We start from the raw sequence: 23,168 nt of genomic DNA on the forward strand, positions 1-23,168 counted from the left end.
TGAGGCAAACTACCTGTTTGTTGTTTTTCATGTATAGCTGTAAATCAGTATTCTAAACGGCTGTGATTATAGCTCTACAGAGCTCCAGCTGACATCGTACTCGCACAGAACAAGCTGTGAGGCTGAGGACTTAATGGCTCGCTACCTGCACACTTCTGACAGAAATCCATAAAATGGAATTCACTTCTTACTTCTTTCCTGTAGTTTCAGATGTCATTAGCAGGCGCACGCCGCAAATGGCCCGCTCCCTCCCGCCCTTGTCATGTTTGGTGGCCTTGACCAATCTGCCGTCCAATTGTTCAGAAAGCTCTCTAATCCAGCCTTAGATCTGAGTCGTACTGCACCATGCCTAATAGGATCGTAGTATTAACCCTGATGACAATACCACCAGCTGTCGCAGGGCCCCCTGCTGGCCGCCGGCAGAAATGTGGCCTGCGGGGCACGAGGGAGGAGAGGGAGTAGAGGTTGGAATCAGTGTGTCTGTGGGAGATGGGTTGGATGTAAAGTACAGTCGGACGAAGCCCAGAGGGGGAGACGCTCAAAAACCTCCTGAACCGTTCATATTTTGGGATCTTTATTTAATTCATTCACCTTTTTATTTTATTACTGAAATCCCTTTTGTTTTGTTTTTTCTAATTTAATTTTTTTTTTTTTGCTTTTTAAAGCCTACTTTCTCCTCAATCAGTCTGCCTCCCTCTAGTCGCCCCCACCCACTGCACACTCCTCAGCCCCCCGGTTTGCTGCGGCGGTTGACCCGACTGGATCTCCATGGCTGAATAACAGATTAAAGTCGGGTGCTTGCTTCGGTGGTTTTCTCTGAGGGGGGTTGCTAAGTTGCGGTCGAGACCGTCGGTGGCGGCGGCGGAGGAGGATGGCGCTGGCTCTGGAGGAAGTGTGGGGCAGAGTGAAGAATGTCTGCAAGCAGAACGGCCTGCTCATCCTGTCCGTGCTGGCCGTGGTCATCGGCTGCCTGCTGGGCTTCTTCCTCAGAGGCAAGCAGCTCTCCGAGCAGGTCAGTTGGTGGTCGTGACCCCCGTCAACCGCCCCCACCCTGCCCCGATTTCACGCCCTCTCTCTCTACCCTGGCCCCCACACTACAAGATGTTTCTGAGTGATGCCCCCAACTTTCACACTCCTGCTTCTACACATTTTCTCTTAGCACAACAGAAGTTCCAGAGGATGTTTGAGATACGCATCAAGTTCCCAGAGGCTTAACCGCAGCGATTACAAGCCTAACCCTAATCTTTGCCCCAGTCAGAGTTGACTAAAGATCAAATCTTTTAGAGCATATTTGAAACCACTTAGTTGTTTATTTAATGATTTTTAGACTGAATGATTAGAGATGTTAATCTTTCAGCAACTAACAAAGAGTCCGATTTTTTTCTGTTTATCTATTCAAACGTGTGTGTCACAATAAGCAATGAATCGATTAATCGCACGGTGGATTTAAATGTGCTCAATCATTTCCATTTGCATGATTTATCGTTTTCCTCTTTCCCCTCTCTCTTTCTACCAAAACCTGGATGATAAAAGTCTTCAGTCTGGTGTTTTGGTCTCAACTAGACCCTTATTTTAAGGACAACTTTGTTTACAGAGACTTTATGATTCTATGACTTTATGATTTTATTTGTCGTTTCTGTTATTTTGGGTATTTATTTGGGGTATTTAAAATGTCTTCCAGCTCCAGTGTTAAACGTTCATTAAAATTTAAAGTTTATTCATCTTTGAGAATGTGTTCTTAAAAGGTCTCGAAACAACAATGTTATCGTTTATCGCGATAACCTTTGGGACGATTTATCGTCCAGCTACATTTGTTATCGTGGCAGAATTATTCAAACCTGCCACTGAGGTTCTGTTTAAGCCTTGTGAATAGAGAAAAATACGGCATAAACAACATTCTGCATCAAGCTGTTTTCTCTAAATGTTTCTCTAAGGTTTTTTGCCTTGATTTTGAGAAGGAATCATCCTGTCTGTAACTGTTCCAACAGAGGAATCTTTTAATTGAATTTATTTACGACAGTGTTGACGTTTCTTCTGCTTTTGCTGCAATTGTTCTGTAACCCTCTGCCTGTTGCTGCCAGGATTCTCTCGATAAAAAGATTTTAATTCATCTCTGTGGGATTTTCCTGGTGAAGTCGAAGTTAAAGAAAGTAAAATCAATTTCCATCAGTTTATAGTTAAACAAAAATAAGTTTGTGGATTCTTGAAAGTTTTGAATCTTAAATTACCAGTATTAGGTCAGCTTAGCTGCCTGGCTTTTTTGTAAATAAAAGGAAATGTCAAAGAATTATTAAAAATATAATTTTACAAAAAAAAAAAAATTTAAGCTTACTAAAATTAACTTTTGAGGATTTTGATTCAGAACTCCCATGAATAGGAACTGCGATTTTCTATACAATAAATGTTTTTCTGCACACACACACGTTTGCGTGGCTATCTTTGTGGGCACTTTCCATTGACTTCCATTCATTTCTAAAGCATAAACCTTATCCTAACCCTAACCAAAATTCAATCCACACGTTAGTCCTAAATCTGACCCCTGACCCAAAAACGTCGTTTCCCCTTGTAGGGACCAGGCTTCGGTCCCCACAAGAAGCAGCGGGTCCCCACAACGTAGTCCCAGGAAAATGGTCCCCACAAGGTATTACAAACAAACGCACACACACGCAAACCAAGAACAATATAAACAAAAAGATGAGTACGCCTTAAAAGTCAATAGATCCGACAAAAAGAGCCAGCCAGTCGGGAACCAGGGCGCAGCTGTGATGATTGCTGATCTGTTTGGTCAGAGTGACTCTGTTCTCACTTGGTAAGTGCGAAAGCACTCAAACGCATTTATGCATTTCTTTGAGTCGATGCTCTCTCCTAAAGTTCCAGGAAGCTTGCTTGGTTTTGTTTGATGGTGCTGCGGATAATGGAGCCGTGATTGTCGTTAGCTGACTCCTCCAGCATCAGTCAAGTTCTGACTGATTTGAAATCCAATCCGTGTGCAGCTGGGGGGAGAGTGTCACAATTACAACACAATCCAAGGAGAGGACAGTGTTTTGTTTTGGTGAAGTGTGAACTCAGCCAGTCTACCTGAGGACAGCAGGGGGCTGCAGAGAGAGAAGGCAGCGATTAGCATTTTGCTCTTATATAATTCTCCTAAGACCAACAATAAGGCCTCAGCAACATGAGATGAGTGACTGGAGATGACAAACGCTGACGAACCACGTCTCGAAAGCACAAGATTTCAGGACTTTGACTAGGCTGTGCTTACGTTTTCACCGTGTGGATGGACGTCTGTTTTCTTCTGGTGTTGTTTTATAACATTTACCTTTGCTGCCTGTTCTCCAAAAAATCCTCTTAGGCCTTTACAATTCCATTGCATTGTTGGTTTCTAAGATAGAATGTTGCATTGCAGTTTATTTAGGGGCATCAGAGTAAAGGTCAGAGTATAAATGCATTGTAGACGGTAGAATTACATGCTAACCCACATTAAACAGAAAATGAAAGTTTGTCAAGGGGTACTGCTTTATTAATATTAGTCCAACTATATGTGATTTCATAACAACCGTGTGCAAAACTTTGTCAATATGTCAATGTCGAAAAAACAAACAATTCTTTCTGAAATCAGATCCATTTTTCCTGTACCGCGAATTAAACGTGACTGAAATCAGATTTCTGTGTAAAGGGTTTATCTGTTTTTATGTTCCACGTCACCATTCCACCATTTACAGAAGTAATATTAATTGGAGCCGATTTTAAAGTTACGGGAGCTGACAGTATTGCCAAAAGATCATAAGACGAAGGAAGCCAAGAAAAAGAAAGCACAACTAACAGCATCGGACATTTGCGGAGCGTTGACTGCAACTTCTGCTGAGAAATCTGCTTTCACGCATTGTCAGAGCTGAGAGTGGTGGGATTGTGGTGTGACGCACTTCACCGACACAAACTTCTTCCATGTTTTTATAATTATAATTTTGATTCAATGGCTATGTCCTGATTTATCGCATCTGGCTTCTTCTGGTACAGAATTATGTTGCCCGTCTCACGTCAATGACAGAAAAAGTTGGACAAAATGCGACACGACCGTTCAGGTCGCAGACACTTTGAAAACCATCGGACATGCATCCAAATTAGTTCCACATGTGGAAGTGGCACAGGCAAAGTTGGGTCACTTAGACTGACGTTAAAAAAATCGGACATGAGCAAATAATAAAATAAAGTTAATTGATTAATTAATTGGATTTGGGTTATATTTGTGAACATATTAGCCTTAAAGACACTAAACAAGACTCAACAGAAGAGTAAAGTTTGCTCTGGGTAGAGGAAGAGTTTGTGATGGTGTAGCCTAAACGCTCGACTCTGCTTCTCAACTCTTCAAATGCATCCATCCTCATGAGGGTGGCACAATTTAAAAGGAAATAAATAGACTTTCCAGAAAAGCAACACTTATTACAAAGAAACGCTGTTACAACAAAGAAATGTCCAACTAACCACAACCGTTCTGGTTTTTTGTTGTTGGTTTTTTTTGTTCTAAGAATAAATGTGTGCAGAATAAGCGACACATTAAACGTTGATTGTGGTTTGACAAGCATTCTGTTTTTATGGTTTAGTTTTAACATCATTTGTTCCTCATATAACCATAACACGCTGCAGGACTGATCTGATCCCATCATCAGTCGTTAGCTGGACTCAAACATTTAGTAAGAAACTCTCGATGGACAGTTATTGAAAACAGAATTTCTGGGGACGTTGTGGGGAAAAAAAAACAAAAACAAAAAAACCCCCGGCTCCGCTGCATCTGGTGAGGTTGGGGTCAGCGTAACAGACGCTGACCCCGAGGTCACTGACATACATTTAGTTCTCTGTGTGAGTTGCTGTACTCTTTGCTACCACGTTGTAAAGCCACTAATCTTCAGCCATTCGGTTTGTTTTATTTCCGTTAGAATGAAATCAGTTCCTCTTAGTAAGAATGCACCGATAGGAGATTTATCTGATGTTGATATAAATATTTCCCTGCTCTTTTCTAATCCATGACAAAAATAAATACATAAATACAACACTGCTGAAATTGCTTCTCTGCTTGTTAAACAAGCCACAATCACCGTCACATGACCCAAAAAAGGAGAAAAAAAACCCACGTTGTCACACCATCCTGAAACCATGGCAACCAGATGGAAATAAGCACTGGTTGTTAATATCAGCCCAGCTTTGCTAACACTGGTCGATACGGATCTTGTCGCCGATATATCATGCATCCCTACTAAGAAGCAACAATACACATTGCATCAGACAAGTAATCAGTATCAATGGATATCTGATGGAATATTCAATGATTTCACTGACCCGGAACCTCACAGCATTCTGGGAGATGTAGGGAGAGGAAAGACTTCAGCCGCTCAACCTCTCACCGCCAGCTAAGCTAGCTGGGCGGCATCAACTCACTCGCTCTTTGGTTACCTAGCAACGATCTGTGGAGGAACTTGCGCAGCAGCAGTTTCAGGTTTTGCCTCATGACTGTTTAAAAATAAAAACAACGTGGAGTGTAACAGGAGAGGCACCGTCACAGGTTTAAAAGAGTTTCAGATATTAACGATAATTATCGACATCAGCTGGTGGTACGTTTTTTTCAGCCATATTGTGGAGCCTTAGTCATTAGCTGCTTTTTTTTTTTTTTTTCATTTAGCTGTATTATTGAAAGCTTTAGTAGTTTTGCCAAATTCCAGATTTGGCAAAACCAGGAATTTGGTTTTGCCAAATACTATTAAATACTATTAATAGTAACAGTACTATTACTGCTAAATAGTAATAGTATTATTAAATACTAAATAGGGCAAAAAGATGAAAAATAAATGCATGAGATTTGAAAGAAAAGAAACTTTCTATTTCGGGCACAAGTTTACCATTAAAAAAAAAAGAAAAAAGAAAAGCAATTAAACTCTTATAATTGTCCGAATATGGATGGAAATTTCCATAAATAATGGGAGCGTAATTGCACAGGGAGCTGAGAACCTCTGGCATGACGGTGCAGATTAAAGATTAGTAGCTTCAACAAGCATCCTGCTGCTTTTTGAAATTTTATTTGTTAAACTTCAGCAAAGTTACTGCACAGTCTGCCAAGAGACAAATCATGAGATAATCGTCACGCCGTCAGCGTCAGGCATTATTATAGGAAAAACTTTAACGCCGGCTTTCAAAGAGAAACTTCAAGAATCCATACGTCTGCTGAGTTAATGGGCCTCCTGTCTGCATGTGTGTTTGCGTGTGTATGAAAGAGAGAGAGAGAGCGAGAGAGACCGAGAGAGGGAAAGTGTGTCGGAGTACCGACACTGTTTGTTCCACTGTTTAGCAGATGCCAGGTCACAGTGACAGCTGTGATTGTCCTTCACACACACACACACACACCAACTAGCACACTTGTATATGCCCTCACTATGTCCTCATATACACCCCCCCCCTTCCTACTTCACACACACACACGTGCGCGCCAACAACAAAATGAACACACTCATTTGCGCTAAAAGCCCAGCCACTCCAAAACACCAGCAAAAAGCTTTCATTGCTCCGTCATCTCACAGATGTCATGTACTTACATTTCTGTTCTCGGCCCTGAGCTCCGCGCTTTTAGTCTTCCTGACTTCCATTAAACAAAAGAAATTTTATGTTGCCCATTAGCTTAAAGACAGAAACGTTTTTTTCTTTCTTAAGCTTTTGCAGGCAGTGACCCGCACATCCTACGAATCTCTTTCAAGGTAAACAGATTCATGCTTTACAGAGTGCTTCTTTTGCGGTAAGATAGAAAGTCTCAGAACAGGAGCGACTCGACTCACCCAGGTTAAAATGGATGAAATCTAAACCAGTTCTTGTTCTTTTGTCATACTTTGGTCTGAAATAAACAAGAAAGCAAAGCAAGTCTGCAATTCAGGAAACTTCATAAAGGACCACAAGGTCCACCAGTTGCTCCACTTGCTCCCGCTATTTGCTTCATTCCTGTAATTGATTCACAAGCAGTAAAACTGCAGCAGTCAAAAAAACACATCCAGGAGCAATTTTTCCTTTTCTTAAATGATTTGGTGTTTTATTATTATTATTATTGTTATTTACAGCACTTTTATAACAGCTATAGGTGACAGTTATTTGATTATAGCATAGAATGGATCTATGTGTCTGGAAAACACACAGTACTGCTCCTTTAAAATGCTTGGATACGAACGCCTAACAACCAGTTTCTTTAGTAATGACCTTCAGTCTCTTCCCGTCCTTGTGCAGGACGTCCGTGACCATCTTCTGGACATCTGTCCACTCAGCAGATTGTGCAGCCGACTGACCCAGATTGAGCGTTTATAGGCTCAGGAAACATTTGCAGGTGTTTTGAGTTAATTATCTGATTAGGGTGTGACACTTAGTTTCCAATAATTACCGGTTTCACGGTGCCCTGATTTTCTGCGACTATGGAATGTTGCGTTTTCGTCATCTGTAAACCATAATCAACAAAATTACTAACAAAATAATAATAATAATAATAGTAAACAAAGGGTTGGAGTATATGAGTGACTGTGATCCCATAAAATATTTGATTTCACTTTCTGAAATGACTGACAAGAAATATTGCACTTTTACACAATACTCACATTTTTGGAGACATACCTGACACTGGATATTTTTTTAAAAACTCAGCAAGCGACTATTTAATGTTAAAAAATAGAATATTCTCTTTTGATGAAGAAAAAACTGATTACATGCTTTTAGAAAGCTCGCTTCCATTACATTTATACTCACAGTGATGAATGCATCAATTTAACACGGTTTGCTTCCAAAGGTATCCGACTGATTGAATCCTTGTGAACGAAACAACAGTCGTCTCAAAGAGCTGGGATTGTTTTGTCCGAGTTCCTCTACTGAGGGTTTTGTAGCTGCGCAGTTTTCCTGGAAACAGATAGCAGGAAGAGGTTTAGTGACCCTTTGTTTCAGTTTTTGTTGGTTAAAAAAAATAATAAAAGTCCAATATGGCTCAGAGGACACTTGTGACAGGAGGTAATAATTATGTAATAGCTCAGAAGGAACCCAAAACACAGCATGTGAAGTTGTTTGTTCTTTTTGTTTCTACAAATCTTGAGTACAGCGTCTCCCACCTTACACTGGAACGACACACGAGTCCTTCTGAGAAAACTTGCAGTAGACATCTGTGAAGACGTTACTACGTCATTATACACTACTTTGCTTACTTCTAGAGTGCCAGGCTTTCTTGAAATCTTTTAAAATGATCTGGGTTTGTTAAGCCACATCATCTGCAAATCATTCTGGTTTATAAAAGGATCCGAAATTCAAGCAAGGAACCCAATTTGTGTCATAGCAGAAGATGATTTAGCATAAACTTAGCAAGAAACTAAGTTTTATTTTCAATTTGCTGAGCTGTTAAAAAAAACCTGCAAATTGTGGTTTGTTGTGAGTCCAACAAACCACAGGAAGAACAAATTGGAAAAAAATATAAATATATACGCTTATAATCCCAGAAGTGGCCGATCATCCAAACTTACTTCATAAATTCATCCAGGAAGTCACAAAATAACCCAGGACAAAACCTAAAGCACTGCAGGTGCTTCAGTTAAAGCCAGAGTTCGGGATTCAGCAACAAGAAAGAGAAACTGGGCAGAAATGGCATCCATGAGAGAGTTCAAAGGTCAAAACCCCTGCTGACCTACAGGAACACAAATGTCTTGAGACTCGTCAGGTAATATTCTGTGGACCTTTAAGACAAAATGAGAAATCAGTAACTTTTTCGTTCGGTGCACAACGTCGTTACATCCGACATTCAACTCCCTCAGAGTTTCAGAAACAGAACGTCAACAAACATCAGGGAAGAAAACTTAAAGTGTTTTTGTCTTACAAAATGTTGAAAGTTTACAGGAAATGTGAAGAAAATGCTCCCAACCATTTAACCCGTCTTTGTAAAAGCTATTATATTGGGACGGTAACGGTATTTTGTTATCAAAACCCGATAAAGTTGATACACCAGTATCGCAGATACCGATTTTTTCTACTATTTTAGGGGGTTTTTTGTGTGTTTTTTTACTGACAGAATTTGAACAAAGTTTAAAGGCATATAAGCCATTTTATATATCAAAATAAACAGAAACTATAATAAAACAAAACACATTTCTGTTCATTTTCCTAAAAAAAAAAAAAGTGCAAAACAATGATCAATTAGGAGCCAATCAAAACATATTTTTTGAGGTAGAATTGAGAAACTATGATACAAAAATAAAGTAACATTTGGAATCTGAAGCTAAAGTATTGAACCGATACAGACACTGACTTGGTATTGATATTATTGACACTTTGGCTCAATGTCCCGATATCTAGTTTGTTTTCTTTCTAAATCATTTCCATTTTAGTTTTCAACATCCTGACTGTGCTGCTGCTGGAGCTTTATTATTCCTTCACCATAAACAGTTATTAGGTTTATGGGACAATTTGTCACAAACAGCCAGGCTGGTTTGGGATGCATTTTTCCCTTTAAAAAATAAAAAAATAATTGTCAGCTCTTTTTTTGAATAAGGTTGAGATTTAAAGCCAGGACCTTCTTGTTGCACCTTTCAGCCCATTATTTTAACACATTGCTCTCTTCAGGGCTTAGAGCAACACATTTCAGTCTTTTTTTTTTTTTTTTTTTGGTTCTGATGTCCCGTCATCTTAAGTTTTGGATGTGAAACAGAATGCTATATTTCGAAAGTTAATGTCTTCCAGTGGCCACGTAATAAAGGTGCAAAGAAAATCAACTTTCACGCTGAAAACGGTTTTGACTTTTACAAAAGATCTCATTTGTACCAGGGTCAGTCCTCAACAAGAAGCAGTCAAAGTAAAAAATAATTGCAGCTTATTTTGGTTTTTCACTCTATCAATATGTCTCAAGGAAACGTTGCGCTGTCTGGGTGTTTGTTTGGTTTTTATTGCCTTTAATTGGCTTTGACATTTCTTAGCCTTTCAGGTCCTCCAGTGAGATCAATTCATTTTTGCTCTGGAGGCTCCGTTACGAATCCTCCAACAGCCAGTTGCTTTTTCTTTTTCTTTTTTTTTTGAAGAATGAGAACTTATTTCAAACGCAGAGCTGGGGAGCAGTCGAAGGGGGGAGCAGGTTAGAGGAGGAAATTGCCACCCCACAGAGGACTGGGTCGCATTTTCACCGGACACTTAGGATTCAGTTTGTGTTTCAGACAGTTTTATTTATGCCATTTATTTATTTATGACATTTCCTCTATATATTGTAAAAGATAAGTTAAATAATGAAAGTAGCAAACAAAAAATCCAAATATGAAAATCCAATGGTTGAAATAAAATAAATCAAAATAAACAAGCGCGCCACCATGAAACATTTTTGTTGAGCCGGAGTCAGCTGGTTGACTTTACAGATGAATTCATGAAAAGTGACCAAGATACGGCTGTCAATACCTTAGAATTACAATAAGTAACTTTTATAAATATGGTTTTTTTTACATATTTGTTAAAACTGTCACCATGTCATGACAACATCTTATGATACTGTCATAGGATGTAAAACAAATCAAGCTCTTCTCTTCTGCCTCCCCCCCGAGATACTGTAGTGATCAAAAACAACCAATCAGACAGGAGGAGGGTCTTAGCACTGTCAATCACACTCATCTATGCGCTGCTCAATGAAGTAATAGTGAAGAAACAACTAATTGTTCTAGGAAAACTGTTTATCTCGACCCCTGCTCTAAGACTATTCAGGCTTTGCTCCTTGGAAGCAAAACGGAGAGTAAAGGGTTAAACCAAAAGTTTATTGAGAAAAGTTGAGAAATTTTAGAAAGAAAAGTCACACAGGTCCTTTGGTGTTGGGTTTTCCAATGATTTTTGTGAAATGTTTGGTGGGTTTTAAGGTCATCATCACTTTTCAGTTGTGAAGAAAAAAAAAAGTAAAATTAAGAAATACCACGGAGGGTCACATCAAGTACCGTGTAGAGCAAAGTGTGGAAACAGGCAGCAAGGCCTTTCAGAACATACTGTATCTCTCATACATACAGGTTACATCAAGGTCAGGGACTGTTACTGACAAGTAAATGAAAAATAACTTTTCGATGAAAAACCTTTTTGGCAGCAGAAACTTCTGATCACCTGAAATCCGGAGTTGCGCAGAGATCCCGCTTTAAACTGAAAGGCGGCGAACAATGTGCTCCGAGAGAAGAGTTTCATCTTTAAGTCTATTCAGTGAGAAAAACACAAAGACCGGCGCCTCTCGGGCTCCGATCTGCAGAGGAAACAATCCGCGATGCGTCTCGGTTCTCAGCCGTCTGCGCTGTGATTGGCTGTCGCCGACTACATCCATTAAAAAAACCCGTCTCTGTTGCTTTCAGGAGGTGAAGTACTTCCAGTTTCCCGGTGAGCTGCTCATGAGGATGCTGAAAATGCTAATCTTGCCTCTTGTCGTTTCAAGGTAAGAGAACCAACTCTGTTAGACAAAAACACTTAAGCACACACCCACACACACACACACACACGCTGTGTGCTACTTACTGTCTGACACACACACTTTTTGTAGTCATTAACAGCATCTGCTACAGTTCTGGCTGGATGTTTGACCGCTCTGCTTGGCAGAAATGTCAAGAATAAATTTCTCCCAGGAGTGAGCTGTGAGGCATTCAGGAGGCTGGAGTTATCCCGTTTAAAACAAGTTCTGATGTGTTTTTGAGATTGTTATCCTGCCGGACTGTCCAGCTGAGTTCACGTCAAAGGAAAGCGGCTTTTCAACCCAAGGACCAGGCGCAGTGATGACAGCATCACTCAACAAAGTGGTTGGAAAAATCTAAAGCATCCAAGTTTTCAGTTTTACCTTAAACCAACTGGTAAAGGGTTGAGACAGTTTGTTGTTCTAACCGAGCAAAAATCCTGCACAGCCGAGTGAATTTCTGACACAACTTCTCAGACTTTTTCTAGAAAAAACGTGGAAATTTGAGAGTAATCTGAGTTTTTTTTTGAGAAAATGCAACCAGGAAATTTCTGAGCCTGGGAAGTTGAAAATTTGTTAGGAAAAAAAAAACAAACCTAAAATTCTGAGATTAATCTCAGAAATTTTTGAGAGAAAAGGAAAACGTGGAAATTTCTGAGTTAGGAGTCAAAAATTCGCTAGAAAAAAAAAAGAGGAATTTTGAGATTGACTTCGAACGAGACGAGAACGAGATTTCTGAGGAAGGAATTTGGATATTTTTGGAAAGTCGAAACTTTGCTTTAAAAAAAACAACAAAAAAACTGAACGTTTTGTAAATTCAAAAAATTAACTTTACAAATTCACAAATTTTCAAGTTTTTTCCTAAACAATTCTGAGTTAAATCTCAAAATTTCAGAGTATTTTGGTGGAAATTTACTCCTCTATTTTTTCCTATCTGCAATGGCCATCTTAATAATCCCCATAAGACATCAGTGTCTCACTGCTTAGCTGCCCCTGAGCTTGACCTAATCATATCAATTTGTGAGATTTAAACCAAAGTCGAGTCAGGGCCAGAAAACCAACCAATTAAGATGAAGCTCATCATTTTTACATACATTAAAGGTTGCGTATCCACCCAGACGTATGCCAGAACTACTGGCTACAAAAAGAGTGTGGTTTCCTTGAGCCTTGTTACAGAACATTTAGCCATGTATAATTGGTGTATTTCCATGGAAACCTAATGGTATTACAAAATGGGTGAGCAAATGTGTGGGTAAAAAACACCTTCTGTTTGTCTTGTTTCAGCTATTTGCTGGTTTGGTAAAAAGAATTTACATATTTTAATGAAACCTGGTATAGAAATGGTTACCAGGATACCGATTGTATGAGTAGTAGGGACTGTATGACAACTATGGCACCGTTCTATGGCAACGTTGAACTCCACCTGAGTAGCTCAATACAACACAAAGAGTTGTACTGAATGTGACTTGCATTTACGGTTAGTGACAGTGATGTAGCTACAGTTACTTGAAGGGTCAGTGTTATGTAAAATTTACTTTTCTGAGCTTTACATCATGTTATAATATCGTTATCTCATCAAAAACACACCTGGAGAGTTGCTTTGATTCTTTCGTGAATGTTTGAGAAATCCTTTTATCTCCCGTGGCAACCATACAGCTGTGGAAAACGCCTGGTTGGACCGAGCATCACCTTGGAGCTTCGGTATTCCATGAATTAGATTGCAGGGAATTATCTGATTTTTTTATTTATTTGTTAAGTCAGGGAAGAAATCAAGACCTGTAAAAATTGGACATTGGCAGCTCATCCATGTCTGTGGATATATTTGAGTCTAACATAATTTTGACTCGGTGTAGATCGGAGAAAAACACACATTAAATTCAAAAGTGTGTCCCCAAACCGGACTTAAAAACAACTCCTTGATGTAGAGTTCCCTAATCAGTCGAAACCACTAAAAGAACAGTTCAGATGTTTAATTAAAAATCCAACTTTAACCTGATTTTAACCCCAACGGTGACTGGATGTAAAATTCTCGACGGGAACTTAATGTGTGTGTAACTCGCTGAGTGTTGAATCTGTCTTACCAAAGGAAGGACATCAAACAGGCCTTAATGAACAAGACTAAACATATCTCTAATGTCTCCTGGTTTTTGGAGAAGAATCATTGTTGCTGCGTTTATTCCCATGTATAAAGAGAGCGTTTGAGTTATTTATCACACTGGTTTTGCGTCGTTCACTCTGGCAGCAAGCACTACTGTTTCAAATATGATCCGACTGAGAAATCAGCCTAGCAGGTCTCCTTTCTTCCTCCGACTTCATAAAATATATATGGAAAAAAATAAATAAATGTTGCGCATTCTGGGGTAGAAATATGGCCACACTGTTGCGAGCGCATGTGCTGCATCAGTATAAGGTGTTTAATTTTCAATTTGAGGTGGCTTCTCAGTTTTATTATGAATCATGATCCAATGACAACAGCTACTTAGGAAAGCCTGGCATGTCTTCATGTCCTCCATCAGTCATCTCTCTCTCTTTTACCATGCAGCCATGATGTAACGCACTCACCTTCTGAACCTTTTCACTTTTTTTTACATTTACGCCACTAATTTTAATGCATTTTATTAGAATTTTTTTGTCAGATACAAGCACCAAACACAACTCTGTTACAGTGTCTTTCAGACCAGCTACCGCTGCTATAAGCTAATCTAACACAGCTGTGATTGATTAGCTAATTTAAACACCTGCTCTACTGATGATCTGTCAGAGTTGGTGTTTAGGTCGCCTTTTTATTATTTTGTAACTGAACTGAAACACGCTGGATTCCACAGCACATCTACGTGTTACGGTTATCAAAGTCAAGCTAGCATATGTGAACTACTCTCTCCATCTCTATTTTTTCTAATTAAACGTTTTTTCTGACCTTGTTATCTAGTCATTGTAGTGTTCACAATTAGAAGCAAAGCAGTGTGTCCCTTTGTCTTTCATAGCGTGCTTACATCAAACACTTTACGTCATATTGACGGATATTTGATGCTAGCTGTTAAGCTAACACCAATTGTCGCTTAAATTTAGCTAAAATTGGTGTGCTGGTTAAGCCCATAAAATCTCAGCAGACATACATTAAGGTTTATGCTTTTAGCATGCCTTGCGTAACGTTAATTTTGCAAAGCACTCACAATGAGCGCTCTCGTTTTTTAAGCCTCAGGAAAAAAAGCCGGGTGATTTTTTTTTTTTCAGATTCCGATTCATTTATTTGCTTCCGCCGGACCTGCGGGGGTCTTCCTGCGTGCCTGAGCAATGATTAGGCTAGATGAGACGGACAACGTTGATGAGATTGTTCCTCTGCTCAATTGCTTTTTGAAGAAAGATTAAAGAGTAATATGTTTCTCGGAACGCGGGTCGTCGTGTGCCGGCTTCACAGCATGCTTGATCATCTGGGGGGGGGGGGGGGGGGGGGGGCCTTCAGAAGCTCTTGGTTTCCTGCATGAGATCGGCGGTGTGTATTGCACACACGCTCCAAACGAATCATGCAAACTCACGGGCAACATCCAGGCTGCTTTGTGCAATAAGCTACTTACAATCGATGCAACAGTAAAGACTGGATGAGAAGTTAATCTCCCCACCCTCTCTCTATCGCTCTATCTCTGCTGTCTGTTCTCCCGCTTTGTCTTCATCTCTGTCTGTTGATGTTTAGGCACATTTTCTTTGAATATTTCCAGTTTTTTTATCCTGGAACACGTGTGCTCTAAGCATGGAGACATGTTTATCAATTCCTCCTAGTGTCCTTTCCCTTTCTTCTGTTTTGCTTTTGGGTTCCACCTCAGTGTCAAACATGGATCACGTTATAGGAAAAGACATGAACTAATCTGAAGTCATCTCCAAAGATCAATCCAGGACATGGGAGTATAAAAGCAATCAGAGTGATTATTTAACTGATGCTGTGATTCTGCGGCGCTCCTGTTGGCGCCCGCCCGCGTCTCGACTGCAGCTGTGACGCATATTGAGCCTGGAAGGCGTTTCCTGTTCGCTACGGCTAATCACCGTCGGACTGCAACGCCGCCCACTTTCAGGATCATTTATAGAACATGTGTGAATGTCTCGCTCCGTCTGATGCCGATCCAGCGGCGGTCTCGGAGATTTTCACCTGCTTTTTTTCCCACCTCCCGTCTTCTGCTGCAGGGTCTTGCCGGGACCCAGAGGAGGGCCGCTCGGCCCGGCGCGCGGTACAGCAGGGCTTATCTAGGGGTGAATGTCCTCTCTGGCCCCACAGCGCGTCTGTCCCCGATTTTCCCCTCCCAGTGCCATCTGTGCGCCAACCAAAGCGGAAACCAGATTATCCCATGAATGCGTCAGGTCAAAAACAACAATGGCCACCGCGCTGGGAGCCTCCTTATGCTTTCATTTTGTGTATAAAAATCTTGTTTTGGAAGAGAAAAATAGTTACAAAACATATATATGTATAGTAGAAAACAAGCGGTGAGCCTTAGTATAGAGGAGCTTGGTCCTTCATGGTTATGGAATATTGAAAACAAGCTATTTCAGCTTTAAATGTAGCAAAATACAACAATTTTGATTATTTGTCATCTAAGATCTTTTCTTTAATATGCATTTGTGCATGATTTGCTGCAATATTGTAATACTGTATACTCATAATATGACATGTAATCTTACCAGGTTCATGAGGATGAGAAAAGGATACAAATTACAAACTTAGTCTTAAAGAATCTCTAATGGGAAAAAGAGCATTTTGGTTTAAATTGTCCACATGTTGAAGGTTTTTTTGCTACTACGATTTTAACATAAACTTAAAGAAACAAACACTTTGAAAGTGACACCTTCTTAGCTTTCATGAACAGAATAAAGGCGTCACAAATCTAAAGGTTATCTGTTTAGTGTGGAATTATTCAGTTCTACATTGATTTCTCAATATATAATATATATATAATATATAATATAATATAATATATAATATATTTCTCCAAAATCAACACTTTCCCCACATATCGCAACTAAAAAAATGATTATATTGATTAATGCTGAATAAAATGAATCTTTCTTTAAGTTTTTAATTTAGGCTTTCTGGAACTTTTCCAGAACCTTCTTTGTGTATCCTGTAAACGTTGAAGTCCAAGTCTAAGCTTTGACCTCTTCAGACCTGACAGCTTTGTTTGGTCAAAATCTAGATGACAGATGATGTGGGCTGCCTGTAGAAACAACACTGACTAAATTGAGTCTTTGCGTGACTTCTCAGTTGAAATCCTTCGTATTGCTCAGTGGGCAGAAAGTGCCTGTTGACTTTAATTGACATTTATTTGATGAGAAGAATTGTTTTGTCTTAATTAAAATATGTTAGCCAGGATTTTGGGAACCAAACAAGTGTCCTTAAAACCTTTAAGATGGTTTAAGAAAGAAAACCAACATACTGTAGTTATGCAACTAGTTACCAAAGATGAACTGTGGAGGCCAAATGTCTGGACCTGGTTATTGACTGAAATCGGTCTCCCTCCCCAATTACTGGCTCTTAAAACGACCCCATGCCCCCAGCGTCCCTCTCCAGCTCACTGTAAGATCTGAAGGAGCCTCGCTGCTCTGCAGAGGAAACTCATTTCAGGCTGACCTGATAACAAGCACTGGAGTTTGTCTCGTGTGTTTCCGTGCTGGCCCTGTTGCCGGGCAACTATTCAAAGAGTCATATTTACTGACTGCTGAGACAGACTCTAAACCCTCGATGCAAACCTAGAACATCGCGGAGAAAAAAAAAAAAGACTAAACATGTTAGAGTTCGATGTGATTGATTTGTCCGAGGTCTCGCCCGAGGATTAAAGATGTGTAACATGTACAGCTGAAACCAGAAGTTTACATACACCAAATAAAAAGAGAACTTTGTTTCTCACTGTCTGAAGTTAAATCACATAAAACTTCTCTTGTTTTTAGACAGAAAAAAACAAAATTATTTCTCTACGATATTGAGAGAATGAATATGTCAGAAAGCAAGAAAGTCACTGAGTTGGCAACAGTGGGGTGGCTATTAACTACAAACATGCAGACATGACCTGGTGGGCCGGTCTATCCGTCAAACCTCTCTCTGCAGAGCAGAAGAGAACAGTGGTTGATTTTTAGACCTTTGCTGATGGGGATAATATCGGCTTCATATGTATCGGTCGATCACCGTTCTCCCAAACTTAAGGAAATCTGTCCCGATAAATAGGCGAACTCCTACTTTCTTGCAGATGTTCGATGTTGCCTCAATATTTCCACATAATGTTCTTTACTCATGATGTCATCAATTTTATGACACCATAATCTATTGGATTTGCTTTTTTTAAGCTTGTCCTCTCCTTTCTGGTGGATTGTTGCTAATACCATCTTAAAATGTAAAAGATATAATCTTCTGTCCTGCAAAAGACAACATGTGGCTTTTTTATTTCTTCTTTCGGTTGGCTACTTGATAGACCTTATTCCAGCAGTCCGTTAAAGAATACATATTTTATTTTGTAGGAACTAGAACTAGGTATGCTTTATTTTCTAGTCAAGGCCTGGTCCTTGGTTCTGATCAGCAGAGAAAATGTAAATCTACAGCTAAGACTTCAGCTGCATGCCGCAGTTGGTTTGCTTGGTAGGTCAGGAAGCGGAGTTGGATGAAGGAGAGGTTTGTGGAAAATTGGTTTTCTTAATCTCAGCATACAGAGAGCCAGATAAACACGGCAGAGTCGAGCAAAGCCAGGAGAATTCCTCTTCCCGACTCGGTCTGCTGTCCATGAACCTCCTGTTGCTCCAAATTAGGCAGGAGAAGAGTGTCGGACCATCAAGGAAAAACCGTCCTACTGCAGCACCAGAAGGACGTTGTTTTTTCCACTGATGGCCACGAAGCATTCAGCTTTACAACAACTAGGGAGTGTGTCATGTCTTTTTTTTTCTTTTTTGGAGCACCATCACAGCAGCTCACTGAAAGAGAACAGAACGCTGGAAAATAAAGGGGCAATTTTTCTGGATTTTAATTCATCCTGGCACAACCTGAAGTACGCCGCATTCAAACAATACCCTTTTCCAGCTGGAGCTTGTTGTGCACAGTCACACGTCTTTGTACGAGATTTGTGATGACTCATGGTGTGGCACGGACCTGCTTGCAGAAAGTCTTGCAACCAAGGCAACTGCGGCACCAAGTGCACCCCTTGTCGCATCTAGAAACCCAAAATAAAAACTGGGGATATCAAATTTAGAAGCTGCCGCAGAGTTAGAGGACTCATGCGACCTATAATTATCTGAGCTGCTCAAGCAAAAGGCCAGGGTGTCCGTCCTAGATGTCAAGGATAACCCTCTTCCAAGGAGCCGCTGCTGTCTCTCTTTCATCTGGATGTGGGATTACTCTAATGCTCTTGCACAGCAAAGGTGGAGCAGGGAAGGCTCTAAACTCCATATGGCCCTGAACTCTTGCGGCAGATCGGCCATGCATGTGCCCCGACCTGCCACGGTCAAGGAGGCTGCACATGGCAGGTGCCACGCTGTAATCCCGCCCGGTCTCAAGAGCGCTCAGCTGCAAGTTTTCTTGGTTACTGTGCCTTGCAAAGGTATTTATGGCCTTTGTAGTTGGCGAGATGTGGGAAAAGCTCAAACTTTGGGACAGCGTCAGCTGCTATTGATGTGACTGAGCAACACAAGTCAATGTATCACAGTGAAATGGAAATTATGCATGTTAACCTTGAGAGTTTTAAATAAAGGCAAGTGGACTTCTCAAGACACGTCTCCTCTCGAAGAGGGTTTCTCAGCTCTGAAACTTGGGTTGAAAATATAAGGTTTTTAACATTTAACCAGAAGCACTTACACTGATAGGGCAATGGGAATCCTTAACGAGGCCCTTGATATTACTAATGAAGGCCATCAAGGTCACACGAGTCTCTGAATTTAGACTCTTTCAATTCTTTGTTGGAGTTGCTGACATTGATGTTCTTACCAAGCCCCCAACAAAGCCAACATCTGCACTGTTTTGGTCACATGTCCTAAGGCGTGAATTTCTGTCAATCTGTTTGGGAAGATAAGCCAACGCTGCAGTGGAGGTGTTGGAAAGACGAAATCTTGAAAAATGAAACATGATGGCATTGTCGAGGACTTGTTAGAGTCATCGGTGTCAATGACACCAACAGGGAATTGAATAGTCATGACAATGACCTTGCTAGTGACCTCTATTGAGTTATCAGTTTATGGTTACAACTTATAAACCTGACTCTTCCAACCCAAGATTCAGAATTTAAGAACCGTCTTAGAGGAGAGCAGAAGTGACTTCAAGATGTTTAGTTGCCTTTATTTAAAACTCTTAATATTATCTTGTCATGGACGCCAGTCTCGTCTGGAGTAGGGGACAAAGCAAACATGTGGAAGAAGGCACTCTGGTTGACTGAGTCTAACATAACCTGAGCGCAATGCTATGTGTGATGTTATGTCACCCTGCACATATCATCATCATGCTGGTCCATTGTGTTGAGTATTTTGCGCTGCTGATGCTTTTCATCAGCAGTTTGATGGAAAGATGGATGGAGCTAAATACATGCTGAGCCTAAAAGAAAGCATGTTAGAGGCTGCAAAAGGCTTAAGACCACAAGAGATGAAGAATATTCATGTGTTAGAATGATCTAGTCAAAGACCTGATGTGAAATTATGTCCATTCATTTTGAAACTGAGCTATTTTGTAAAGAACGCATGTAATCTAGTAACAGCCCAAGACTTGAAGCTGGAATTGCAGCAAATGCTGGTTCAGCAAACTCTTCATTCAGGAAGAATGCATACAAAAACACTACTTTTCAAGAAATTCAAGAACTCAACTGGATGGTAGCAAAGTTAGGCACCGTTGCCCTGCAACAACAAGTTTCTGGGTAATGTGGTTAAAAATATACATGCTAGAAAAAAATAAATAAAATGAATATAGTTCTTTTCTGGTTTTCAAAATGTAAAAAGTGCCACCTGATGTGAATCACAACACATCATAAATTACATAAGCATTAGAAAAGACAACCCAGACAACGGAAGCAGTGATGGAAATCATTAAACAGTCTAGAGAAGCCTGCAGCTGGATTAGTCAGAAATATGAATTTCCTCTACGACTCCCATTTTCAAACCCCTGGCTTCAGTTGAATGAGTTGCAGATATTTCAAGCCCATCTGTGTGAAGGTTCAGGTTCAGATTGTTGTGACATTAAACATTATTTATTCATGTTCCATTCCGCTGTAGACTCAGAGAAGCGTTTCAAATACATCCTTTTCAGAAGAGTCTTTGACCTCTGAACCCTGTCCCCAGCTGAAGTCTGCTAATCTGTGCCGTCTGGAATCACTTCAACATGATGAAACCAATGAATGATAGAGTACAAAGTACATATTCATTCTGGTCTTTCCTGTCCTAACCTAAAACCTCTTGCCATATGGTTTTACAAAGAAGACTTTCTTCTGGTAACAAGCCGTATTTATTCATATATGAGACTTTAATGGAACAATTAAAACTTGTTTCCACAAATAATTTGACATGATGACAATAATTCGCCTTCGACCTGTTCAATCCAAGAGGAAAATGAAAATTCTGTAGAGATAAAAACAACAATTTTAAAAAGTAATAAGCACCACAAAACCTGGTTGCAAAGACAAGTACTTTGAAGTAAAATCGATTTTATTGATGACTGATTTGTCGCCACAGTAACTAACATTTACATTGTTCTCACTGTACAAAGGTATCAGTCAGAATAAAAGGAATTGTCCTATGATGTAAAGCACTTTGAACAGCTTTGCTGCTGAGATGTGCTATACAAATAAACTTGATTGATTGATTTTCATACACCATGGCACAGTGAAGGTAACTTCCAATAATTCAAGACCATATTGAACAAGACCGACATTAGATTTCTACCAACTGGGCTTTAAATCCAAATTTGACTGCTTTGTGTTGCAAGTAGGTTTGATTGTAATGTACATATGAGTTTTAATCTGTCTTTATGATTGGATCCTGACGTTTGGAGCTGATTTTGCATTCCTATGTATGAATCAGCGCTGGTCTGGTATCGAGGCGACCTTTGTTGTGATTTGGAACGACGTAGCTTAAATTGAGTTAAAATGGTGGGAGAAAATATAGATGTAGAATCTGCTTAATAGTATAAAGCCATAGAGAGGGCAAGATGACTTTTACTACAATCTCATACATAAAGGTTTAGGACCAAAAGAGGGTGAACTAACATTTGACTTTTGATTTACAGTGTGCACATAGTGAGTACGGAACTCTGTTTAACATAAGTAAGCTTGGGAGGATGACAAGAAGGACATGTATGCTGCAATTTCTTGATTATCGTTTGTAACTTTTCATTTTTTTATTCGCGCAGCATGCCCCAGCGGGGGCCCCGCCTCTCACTGGCTGATCCGTCGCTCCATCTTTTCTCGTCCACCTTTTGTTATTCTGCTGAGGATGTTATCTGTTTAATAACAGATCCACCTCAGGAGATGTTCCCCTATGGCCCGTAGACATCCTGGCTTATGGCGCCCGTCATTTGTGTGTTCCTGCACATTGTACGGCTTTGCTGCTTTGACCCTCAGCAGAATGCTGGAGATGTTTTTCTTTCTGCCAGAGCTTATCGTACTCTGCCAGGCTGAGGGGCTGGGTCTCTCGGTCGTTGCCGCCGCCAACACGACCTACCGGCGGGCGAAGAGGGTATTCTCACAATCTGTGCATCAATCTATGATTATATGTAAATCCTGTCTGATCCCAGCGTTCAGCTCAGGACAACAAATTGTCAAAGGTATTTAACATTTAGCAACAACTTATAGAGCATTTCTTTTCTTATGTAAGAGGGGAAAAAAGCATAGGTTTTCTTACTGCCTACATGCCGCTTCACTTCATGTAGGAAAAACAATGTTATCGTTGTCTGGATGGTGAAACTAGTCAAAGTTCAAGTGTTTCATGAGAAATATTGATATTGTTTGTGCTACTAAGTGTGTTCAAATTATTTGGAATTGTGTTTCAATCTAGAATGGGATTTCTTTTTTTTTTTTAAGTTGTATAACAAAATAAAAAATAATCAAATATTTAAAAAATGATTTTTTTTTTAAACATTTAAAATACATATCATTTTGTTGCTTCAATCAAGAATTAGATTTTTTTTTTCTTTGTCAAGCAAAAAACAAAAATCATAAAGTATTTGTCCCCTGACAAATTTCTGCTGTTTTTTTTTTTTTTTTACACTTGTTTCGGATCATCAAATGTCAGACAGTAGACTTAGTGTTGCAGATGAACACATATACTGTAAGTATTCCTTTTAAAAAGAAAACCTAATGTCTGAGTCCGCATTTATAATATTATTAATACCCAGATGCCTCGACATTTGCAGATCAACACTCTCTAAACTGGAAGAACACTTATTGGCTCAGAATAAACTTTCCTAGATTTGTTAGCGATATCCATTTTGAACAGTTTTAAATTATGGAAGCGTTTCTGAAGGTTGAGAGAGAATTACTACAGATTTTAAACAACATAATAAAGTCAGTAAAGCAGTAAATAACTGTCTCGTCTGCATAAAGGTTGATTTTGCAACTTTTCAATGAATGCTTATTAAAAATGCTGAGTAGAACTGGACCGAGGATCGAACACTGAGGCTGAATGTGTGATAGACTGATATGTGACAATTTGTTCTTCACTGTACAGCTTGCTACAGTAGGAGTACAACCTGGTCAATAAAAATAACTGAATAAAAAAA

General features: G+C 39.8%; 1 protein-coding gene across 1 annotated transcript in view; it reads left to right on the plus strand.

Annotated features, from left to right (window-relative positions):
* Positions 1-499: 499 nt before the first annotated feature.
* The window catches only part of slc1a7a (solute carrier family 1 member 7a), a 44,488-nt gene continuing 21,819 nt past the window's right edge, over positions 500-23,168 (plus strand). Inside the window, exons 1-2 of the mRNA XM_032564875.1 lie at positions 500-1,012; positions 11,358-11,437. Of these exons, the coding sequence (XP_032420766.1) occupies positions 872-1,012; positions 11,358-11,437 (221 nt within the window). The 5' untranslated portion in view covers positions 500-871. The remainder of the gene's footprint in view (positions 1,013-11,357; positions 11,438-23,168) is intronic.

The sequence above is a fragment of the Xiphophorus hellerii genome, chromosome 6, assembly GCF_003331165.1.
Source record: "Xiphophorus hellerii strain 12219 chromosome 6, Xiphophorus_hellerii-4.1, whole genome shotgun sequence".
Lineage (NCBI taxonomy): Eukaryota > Metazoa > Chordata > Actinopteri > Cyprinodontiformes > Poeciliidae > Xiphophorus > Xiphophorus hellerii.